Raw genomic sequence first — 10303 nt, forward strand, 5'->3', positions numbered from 1 at the left:
CCACCTTCTCCCAGTCCCACTTGTCGGTGTTTCCCTCGCCCCCAGCTGTTTACATCTCAATGCCCGGTGCCACAGCACGAGCTGGGCACGAAAGACCATCAGCGGCTGCTCCCAGAACCCATTTTCAGGGAACTCCAAACTAGCCGTGGACGTGCATACCACAGAGCCCACAATGCCACCACAACCACGTCCGCGACCAGGGGAAAGGAAAAATTTCAACCCACGGTACCGCTTCTCTCAGCTCCGCGGCCGGGGTCTTTCGGCCCTGGACCTTGCTTGCTGATGCCTCGACCTGCCCTGATCTCCTCCGACCAGAGACTCGACTTTCAGCTTGAGTGCTATGTGCCCGGTACCGAGGCACACATTACCTAAGTTGCGTACGCCTATCAAAGATACATCTAGATATCCGGGCGGTCTTGCACCTACCAGGCTACCACACGCTCATTTCAGCCCGCGCTCCCGTTCCGCGACGCGCGACGCGGCTGTCAATCTCCTATTCTGGCACTATCTCCTTCTTCCCCATCCATGTATGATGTGCCGTACGGTGTGCCTACACTCGCCAAGCTCTGTAGCGAGAACCTTACCCGCTGGCCTTTTTCTTTTCTTTTTTCCTCTCCAAACCCCAGGTTGCCTATGCAAGACCCAGGCTCAGCAGCCGTCGGCTTGCCTCCCTGGCGCTACGCATGATCAAGATCAACACCTGCTGGAGCTCCCGCAGACGTTCGATTCGATACACACCACTTTCTCCCGCGGCTGTGCACCAGATGACAAGATACGAGAGGATGTACTTGTCGAGCGCCCAGGTATGCTTCAGATAGCAATGGCTTTGCGCGGTTTGGGCCTTGCTCAAAATCAAGGCCAATACCATGTCCAAGTCTGGGAATTTGCCGTCTAGAGTGAGTGTCACGCATCCGGAGGTGCAGGAGAGCAGGTCGTGCAGCATCCAGTTCGGCATGTCGTCGTGTTCTGGAGACTGGCTGTGCCGTACGGCGGACAACATGTCTTGGGAGTGCGTGCGGATGTCATGTCGGCCAGTCAGATGGCTTGCCACGCCTTTCATCGGCCACACGCCCCCCTTTCGCCGCCACAGTTTGATTCCCATCCACCGGGAACCTCGACCGCAAAAACCCCAAAGGTTGAGCAGGGAACAAGGGCTCTCGAGGTTGGGTCCCTGCTCGCTGGCTGCCACGCTCTCAACTGCGGTGGTGAAAATTCCGCTATGCGACTCCTGCTATGCGGCTTTACTCGCTGACCTGGCCTGCACACAACCACCGACTTGATAAGTTCATCGTGTGCCAGGAAATGGTGCACGGCAAAAATAACTGCGCACTCACATACTTGCAAAAGACCAGGATCAGGCCCGAATGCGTTCTCTATCCTCTGTTCCAATGGGCCACCCGGCACCACCCATCTCGCTCCTCTTTTCCCCTTTTTTCTGAGTATTTGATGTGGCGTCGGGAAAGGGGAGGGGCGGTCTCAACTATCATTCCTCCATCGAGGAATGGAAATCCAAATACCAGAAAAATTCACGCCGGCCGCTGCATCCCGGACGAGTCGCCGTGGACCCATCCCATGCCACACAGTCACGGGATCGTAGAAACGTTCTCGATTGCTCCGTGAGTACAGTGTAGTGCACTCGATACAATGGCTGGTAGCCAGGCTTTTTGCCCGCAATCGCTCCCTTCTTTGTTTGGCCATGTCCCAGCGACACCCCTGCTCGTGAGTCAAGACGGCGGATCCGGCATCGGGCAGCTGCAATTGCTCTCGGGAAGAGGTCCCGATCTTTAGGTCTAGCGACCAAATTGGGGGCAAAGAAAAGAAGCTTTCCGCGCTTTCAGGTGGAATTCCATTATCAACTCCTTTCGGCAGTCGCCGTCGTGCTGGCAGTCGGGGATAACACCGAATGTCATTGTGTGATTCTCATAGACAGGACTTGATCCGAACTGAACACGACGGCTCTGGACACCTAATGAGACACAGGTCACGGCATCTCTTCAAGTTTGCGGTTTCCATGCGCCACACCCTGGGCTCGGCATGTCGTCAATTCCAGGTTGAATAATATCGTTACCTTATTATATGGCAATTCTCATTCCTTCTTTGGCGAACGAAAAGCATTACGTGCATGGAATTCCACGGGCATTAGCAAATTTCCCGGCACCTGCGAGCATCCCAGGAGGTTTTGGCGTATCCGTACTAAATATTAATAAGACGAAGGGGCAAATAAACGCATGGAAGGCGCACGTTCCAGCCAGTTCAACGGCAGACAGATTTCATCGAGCCCGTGGGTGAGCAATCGTGAGTGAGCCATATCAATCTGACACGCGACGCGGCAGTAATCTCTAGGTTGTTGCTAATTATCTAGAGTCATTCGATAAGAAAAGGAGCGGCCTGGAAGTAGACTTCTGGTTATTTCATTGATTCAATCAATTCACCCGTTGCGTTGAATCGAGCGTCGAATCGAGCGTCGCCCGTCCAATAGGCATGGGCGATGAGATGAGGCAGGGGAAAGGACGAGAAGCAAGTTGCTGCCAAAGAAAGCGCGAAGCATTGAAAGAAGAGGCGACGCCAAAGGCACAGCCAAGGTCTCAAGTCATTCAGTCAAGCCACCTCAGTTTTGGCTAGTTCCGGCATCCAGAAAGCGGCATCGCCAAGCTAAGGGATCCTCAGCTAGCGACTTAGTGCATAGAGGACATGCGTGCCCAGGGTGGTTAGCTGCGAAGCGTACTTTGCATCACCTCCAACATCATCATCATCATCATCATTCATCTCTTGTACCCGGTATCCGTAGCGTAGCGTCGCCAGCACCAGCGCCGGCACCAGTACGAACATCAGACACTGCAGTCAAAGACCTTGGGCGAAGCACCTGCCATGTGCCACCTCATCTGCCACCTCATCTGCCACCTGCCATTTCACTTGCCGGTCAGCCGCCTTTGTAGACGCTTGGTGTTTCCTACGTTTTACTGTCTAATCCTGGGCACCTTCCTACGTACCTTACTGTGTAGGGGGAGGGGGGCGGGGCAGTCACGTATGGTGCTTCGTACCGCAGAAAGAATTTGAAGCCAACAGTACGTACTGAGGAATACTTGGCTTCAGCCAGGGTTCCTTACCTCTGGCTCCAGGGAAAGTAACTAGGTACCTTAGGCACGAGATACATGCCCCTGCAAAGCCAGCTCTGAACCTCAACCTCATCTTCACCTCACCCCCCCGGTCCTGACGCAAGCAGCCCTGTGGCAGACTGGAGGGTGCCAGCGACTGATTTAAACCCGCCGCTATTCTTCTTTTAGGCCATATTTCCTGTCTCCAAGCTTTTGTGTCAGGGGTAGGGGTACGTATCCCCATCCACACCGCGTCCCCGGTACTGCAGCCTTCTTTCACACCCACCATCACAGGGCGCGTCCTCTCCCATCTTTTCACGGCCGCAGTCACCTATCAACTCACATAGCTCGAGGACGGGGGACGACGACGACTGACGACGACGACGACGACGACGACGACACAACTGACCTCTACATACCTCGCAAGATACGTACCTTCGTTACCCTCTTCTCCTCACACTCTACTTTGGTATTTGCGAGAGAGAAGGTGCGGAGAGGAGACGAGACGGGGAAAGCCAAAGGGCGGGAAGAAAAAAAAGAGTGCTCCCCCTCCCTCCTGTTTCTTGATCGGCTCCTCTGCTGGGTGTGGGTTTTCCATGACCATCTCGTGCCAAATCACCAATCACTGCTTGCACTCCCCCCGGACTCGGTCTTCTGCCCAGTCACATTTCAGACCAGTCTCGTCGTCAATCTTGCAATTACTATCCCAATTGCTGCTCATAGACAGACACCTAGCTCCTCTGCCCCTGGGTGGTCATGGTAAGTAAGCATTGCCAATTGGGCAAGGCAAGGCAAGCTTGGTCCTTGGAGAGACACTACGACTTGCCTCCAGGGTTTTCACCCTTCCACATCACCCATCACCCTTCACCCTTCACCCTTCACCCTTCATCCTTCCACTCTCCAATGTATCCTTGCCCGCCGCAGGCCCGTCGTCGCGTCTCCACCTGCTGCAAATCAGCCCTCGCGCTGACCCGTCACTCAGGCGGTCCATTATTTCCTCAAGCTTACCCCATTCTTCCTTTCCCTCTTCCGTCGCAAGTATTAAATTCGTCTTTCTCCCGGGAACGGCGCTAAGATCGAACTCCCCCTCGTCATAAACCTTCATTGGGTTTACCCCCTTACCCCCTTCCTTAGCTTCGCCTTCCCCCTTCGCACTTCCCACACAGTGGTGCTTCACCGAGCTGAGCGAGGAGGAGAAAGAAGAAGAGAAAGAAAGACAGACGCGCCAGCAGAGACTCGACAACACTCACAAGAAAAACCTCTACCCCATCTGCATCTCGTTCTCTTTCATCTCACCACCACACACTCCACCCGCGCACTACTCTCTTCCTCTAGCACCACGGGAAAACCCACGCTACTCAAGGCGCACGCACTCACGCTCTTTGCTTCCAGCATTCGGCAGCGGCAGCGGCAGCAGCACGTACCGCACCTCGACGTCGTCAAGTCGAGTATAGTCGGAAAGAGCAAGAAAGAAGAATCCACCCTCCGCCACCACTCGTGCCCACCCTGCCACTCCTGCCCACCCAATCCACCTTGCCTTTCCGTACCAAGGCCAAGGTCAACCACGCCCCCTACCGCACGAGCATCGCGCATCAGCACCCACCTCACCACCCAGCTACACCTCTCACCCGACATTGCCTTTACCAGCCTGCCCAGAGCTGTGCTGGCCGGACCATCTCGCTGCTGCTGCGTGTGAGTGTGTTGCACCAACGCATCACCCGACTCATCACCACCCTCCGTACTGCAGTGCGCTCAGTCGCTTCTTCTGCGTTGCAGCACCTGCATCCCGCTGTCTCCTGCATCCCGCAAGCCAGATCAGACAAGAGTCAGTCGCTTTCTCAGCACTCCCATCTGCCATCTCGTCAAGTCAGGTCCCGGCCTCTACACCAGGCCAAATTCAGAAACACGCCAACCCCGATCAAAGAAGAGGCACACCCTACGCTATACGCAAAGAGGAACCCTTCGACATCCCATCCTCCTCGCCAACCCCACCCAACCTTTGGCCTCCCTCTCCTCGGTGTACGGAGTACCTACCCTCTCCTACGCCTACGGCACTGTTCGCCGCCTTTGGTCCAGGTTCCATACACACACCCAGCTCGTGGGCCTGCCCCCCCTGCTCTATCTCCGATCCAGACGCTAAGGACTCGCTCGGCCTGAACTCAAGCGGAGAGCCCAGCCCATCCATTACTTCTCTAGCGCACTATTTTAGTGTCGCTCTCCCCAGGCAATACCATCAACCTCTCCTCAGCCAAAGCGAGTAAGAGCCAGAGGAAAGAAAAAAAAAAGAGGCGTCCTTTCCGTGATCTGGCAAAGACAACGCTATCCTTGCCACTTTGAGAGATCCTCGCTCAGGGCCGTGGCTAGCGACTTTGTTGTCATCACATCCCCATTTAACCATAATCCCGAGCCCTTGGGTGGCCCACGCTATCTTGGCCGCCGTCTTTATACACCATCGTCGCGCCGCCTCAAGTCTCACTTTACTCCTGCCATCAGTCGCCTCTTCCTCCTCCTACTATTACTACTACAACTACTACTTCTTCCATTATCCTTCTTTTCATTCTTCAAGTACAAGCCCAACCCGCTACCGCCACTTGAAAGACCGCTTCTTGAGCCATCCCATCAACCGCTCTTGCATCCGGAAGAAAAGAAAAGGAACGGCCTACCACGAACCTGCGAACCCACCCGCTGGCTTGAGAACTAAGGACTCTCCGGCCATTCTTTGCGACCCAAGACGTTCCTCTGAATTGTAGCATGTTCTTGGTCCCAACGCAACACCAGTTCGTTGACAATCACGCATCACTGCTCTCTTCAGGCTCGCCACAGCTTGGAGGTTCCCGCCCAGAAGCCGCTGCCATCAGCTCGCTCCTGACCTCGCTCAGCACCTCTATGGAACGCAGTGCTACCGAGTACTCGCAGTCAGGTTTGCCTTCGCCTTACCCAAGCAACTGCGGCGACACCCGTTCTGAAGGTTCATCTGCAGATCACGCATCTGCTGCGCAATACGCGACCCAACAAGAGGTTCGCCCCAGCAACTACTCTACCTCAGCGACGCCCACCTCCGAGTACAGCGTCTACCCGCCTTCTGCGCGGTCAGGATCTTTCCCTGAGCACATTCAGCGATCATACCATCCTGCTAGCAACCATAACGGTGGCAGCGGAGGCATGGCGCAACAAGCAAGCAGTCCGTCTTTGCCCCAGCAAGATGGCCGTAACCATCAGGTCCCTCTGGCCAAGTCTGACCACGATGTACCCATAGATCCGTCGATAGCGGCGCCGAGTCCTACCTACGCGTACGGACAACACTCTCCCTACGGTCCTCCCCCGGGAGACATGTCGCACTCCTACCAGCATCCCTACCAACCCCGTCCCGATTGGACCGGCTACGGCCAACACAGCGCCGGTCCCCTGACTCCCGCCAGTCACGTCTTCCCTCCGACACCGAGCTCTGCCCCTCCCCAGGGACGACCCAGCCAGGTAAGTGAAGCTAGCAGGCGATGATTTCGAGGTGTGCCAGCGCGTCAGGGAAGGTTTGTGTAGCTGAAGGGGCTCTCGTCACGGCAACTCATCCGAGAAGAGCTCTGCGTTGCGGGATCTGTGATGCGAACTTCCAAGGATTGGGCCTCCATAACCAATTTGGCAGCACGGCCGTCGACGCAGGGTCGGAGGCTGGCACACGCGCATACTATCGTCCATTCAAGTAACCAGTGTACTGACGTAACAGTTTGGCAACCAGGTTTACTCTTTCGTTCCGATTCCCGGTGCCCAGCAGCACAAACGACCCCGTCGACGATATGAAGAAATCGAGCGCATGTACAAGTGTGGCTGGAACGGTTGCGAGAAAGCTTACGGCACACTGAACCACCTCAACGCACACGTCACAATGCAGTCCCACGGACAGAAGCGAACACCCGAAGGTACGTTTAACAATGTTGCAAAATCGCGATGTTGCGATGTCGCTGGTTGCGGCTCGTCTGCCAAAATTCTGGGTCGCGTGCCGAGCGCCAAGCGGCACTCGGGGCTAGCGTTGTACATCCGGAAGTCTAGCGGACCGTGATTTTTTAGCTTGCTTGACCCTACCCACCGATGGCCTAGTCATGACAAAGTCTACCAAGTCATTGGAAGGAACAAGCCAAGAAAATATTGCGCAATGCTCGGAGGCTGACAACAAGAGTCACAGAGTTCAAGGAGATCCGCAAGGAATGGAAGCAACGCAAGAAGGAGGAGGAAGCGGCTCGCAAAGCTGAGGACGAACGCCAGCGTCAAGCTGCGGCCGCTGCGCAGGCCGCTGCCCAGAACGGTTCTGCTGATCCTCAATCCGCACCTGATGGCTCGTCATCGGCATCTGCGTACGCAACTGGTCGCCAGGTTCAATTGCCACCCATTGGATATCAGCCTTCACAGTACCCGGCGCCCCCGTCTGCTGGGGGTGTTGCGCAGCAGCCTCTCCCCGAGTACAACGGCTCCCACATGTATTCGGGCAACTATCAGCCTCAGTCCCCGTACGGCCAGCCGAACCAGAGCATGTACAACTCACGTGAGTACCAATCGCCCTGACCAATCGACCTCGGCGAGCTAACTGTATAGGCAGATAACGGTGCTCAGGCGTCTAGCCACTGAGGACGGCTGATCTGTGATCGAAAAGGACCCAACCGTAATGATGGAAGGGGGGATGAACTTGTACATTATCGGGTTCCCTTTCGCACGACGACAGCCGCCACAACCGCAAATGTCCATACTACGAAATTTCAACTTCGTTTCCTTCGGTTACTAGACGCGCGGCAAAATTCTGGTTTACGAAGCGATATCCGCCTTTCCACGGCTTCGGGATTTTCACGGTTCGATCGAGTATACGCACAGCATGGTTTCGCTGCGTTACTTTCACCATTTTCACTGGCGCCTTAGGCACACCCGTCTGAGGCTTGATCATTCACACCGCGTTGCGATGCTGATGCTTCTTTTTCGGTTTTCTTTTCTCTACATAAGATGATGCATTGGGCAACGGCTTTTCCTTGGACCGGTGTGGTTTCTGCATTTACGAGGACGGTTGAGGAAGGTCATGATTTGACGAAACGGGTGGAGGTTCGCTTTGGTTGGCCATTTATGGCCTCATTTGGAAGAGGCTTTCTTGGCATGTGCGACGAGCCGGCTTCGATCTCAACGACGTCACGAGCTCGACATTGGTTGCGGAGTTGTCTAGCCCCCGCCAAAAAGGGCGGGGGTGGGCAGATCACCTGTGATGCCATGGAGACGAGTGATGATTGGGAAAGGGAGGACCAGCATGCATGCCTGGGCCATGATCCCATCCTTTGCAGACGATACCTTTTTCCTTTTCAGACTTGGGTCCCTCGAGGGAGATGCTCTTCTCGGACGGCGATAAGGATTTTTCGGAAAACGGGGACATTTTTCTCGGTAGAGGGCGAATGCACAGGATTGGCAAGGACGGACCTTTGGAGTGGCCGAGATACCTATATATACACGGACGTTCAGGGCGTCGACAGAATGCGTTTGATAGTTGACTTTGCTTTTCTGGTAGTTGCGGAAAAGGAAATGTAAAAGATTCTCGAGCAAATACGTGTTTTCACAGGATCCTTGAGGTACATGCTTTCTGCTTACTCGATCTCAGCTAACTTTGGTATGACTGTAATCCACCCACCCTCATGAACCAGGTAGTCAAAAGCGGACGAACACAGTGTGAAGTGAGTCTGAGGCTGAAAGCCAAAAATTAATTGTTGCAGAATTAGCATCTTGGACAAGGGTATCGATGTTGAATGTCTGATGACGCAGATGGCGAAATGTACGTGAATGGCGGTGGTAACGCCATTCTGTTGCAAGCTTAGTTTGTTTTGAGCCGCCCTTTCATCAGAGGCCCTGCAACTAGGTAGGTGCTTCTTACATGCATGTGGCCGAGCAGGGCAAGGATGATATAAAGACAAGGGTTGGGTTTGGGTCTTTGGTTAGGATCTTTATGCTGTAAAGGTATGCTGTTGGTTCCATTGTGTTGGTAGTGCTTTTTTCCATTCGTGTTAGTGTTGGTCAGCTAGCGTGTGATGGGCGGGGGGTCGGGGGAAGAGCTAGCTAGGTTGCCTGGTAAGTTGACTTTTTCGGAGAGAAAGGATCTATGTGTAACTGACGCTACGGGAGTCGCCAGCAGCGTGTGTGTGTGAGTGTGTGTGTGTGGGAGCCTGGGAGGGGTGGGTGATGGGTTGACATGGGGATGGATGAGTGGCGCTTGCTTGTTTGGTTTTTTTTTTTTTGGGGTGTTTTTTTTTCTCCCTGATACGTTGAATAGAGAGAAGGGTGCGGGCAATGGTATTGGTGGAAGGGAGGCGGATAGCTGCATGTTGAGAAAGGCGTGACAATTGTATTGTTTCCGTCTCCTCTTTTATTGGATTGGGTATCTTGTTAGTCGAGGCTTTTTGGTATAGATGCGGGTTCAGTGATGGCATCCAAGGAACCTTGATTGCAGGGTGGGTTAGCCATTTGGATGGGATCGCAATTCGAGAAGAAGAAAGAAAAGGTAAAAAAAAAAAAAAAAAGGAAAAAGGAAAAGAAAGGAGCACAACCTCGAGGAATTTGAGTTGCGGCATCCAGGGTGGGATATATGTGATTGGGGAGGTTGTTAGTCAATACACTTCTTGTTTGGATTGGAGCATGTACGCCATGTCTGAAGGAAAAAGCGTATAGTTTAGTGGCGGGTGATTGACAGGGGCCGCCGCCCCTTGTCAAAAGGCTTGTCCAAACTCTGTTTCCTTCCATTTTTCTTCGATTACCATTTATGCGGTTTCCATGCATTTGCGAGATTGAGCGAGCTGAGGATCGTCAGTGACGTTCACGTTGGGTGTCGTTGCCCTTTTTTTCTTGTACAAGAGTTGGGCAGTGAGAAGAGTCGGTGAATGCTCGTAACCTACCTAAGCTGGAAATAATCCTGCTTGGCAATTCCGGTTGGTTCGGACGCGGCGACGATCGGGTGGGAGGGAGCACAACCTTATGGGAGGATTGATGCCGTGGTGATACTGGTGAGAGGGGGGCGTCTATGTGTTTGTGTATGGTTACGCGGCGGTGCAGTTCAAGCATTGGGTTTGTCTATTTATTGAAAGTTACGGGACTCGTGAAGTTGCCGAGTACCAGTCTTTCGAAATGGAAAAGGCCGCGTGCGAGGGGGCGTGGTGTACAACCAAACGGCCGGGCCTTTTGTGTTAGTTTCCGGG

General features: G+C 54.1%; 4 protein-coding genes across 4 annotated transcripts; 3 read left to right on the top strand and 1 right to left on the bottom strand.

Annotated features, from left to right (window-relative positions):
* Nucleotides 1–631: 631 nt before the first annotated feature.
* On the bottom strand, nt 632–1000 carry CORC01_13185 (uncharacterized protein; the record flags this gene model as incomplete). Its single annotated transcript, XM_022624802.1, has 1 exon — nt 632–1000. The coding sequence occupies one exon, from the start codon at nt 998–1000 to the stop codon at nt 632–634; it is 369 nt and encodes a 122-aa protein (XP_022468709.1).
* Nucleotides 867–1280, top strand: CORC01_13186 (uncharacterized protein; the record flags this gene model as incomplete). The annotated part of the gene is made up of 1 exon (XM_022624803.1): nt 867–1280. The coding sequence occupies one exon, from the start codon at nt 867–869 to the stop codon at nt 1278–1280; it is 414 nt and encodes a 137-aa protein (XP_022468710.1).
* A 2539-nt stretch (nt 1281–3819) lies between these two features.
* Nucleotides 3820–4549, top strand: CORC01_13187 (uncharacterized protein; the record flags this gene model as incomplete). Its single annotated transcript, XM_022624804.1, has 3 exons — nt 3820–3854; nt 3928–4133; nt 4230–4549. Coding segments are annotated over 3 exons (561 nt in total), but the record flags the coding sequence as incomplete, so codon positions are not given.
* Nucleotides 4550–5846: 1297 nt separating this feature from the next.
* CORC01_13188 (uncharacterized protein) lies at nt 5847–7712 on the top strand (the record flags this gene model as incomplete). The annotated part of the gene is made up of 4 exons (XM_022624805.1): nt 5847–6569; nt 6817–7009; nt 7273–7629; nt 7684–7712. 4 exons carry the CDS (start codon nt 5847–5849, stop codon nt 7710–7712), a joined length of 1302 nt encoding a protein of 433 aa, XP_022468712.1.
* Between the last annotated feature and the right edge of the window lie 2591 nt (nt 7713–10303).

The sequence above is a fragment of the Colletotrichum orchidophilum genome (genome assembly GCF_001831195.1).
Source record: "Colletotrichum orchidophilum strain IMI 309357 chromosome Unknown Scaffold_181.1, whole genome shotgun sequence".
NCBI classification, from domain to species: domain Eukaryota; kingdom Fungi; phylum Ascomycota; class Sordariomycetes; order Glomerellales; family Glomerellaceae; genus Colletotrichum; species Colletotrichum orchidophilum.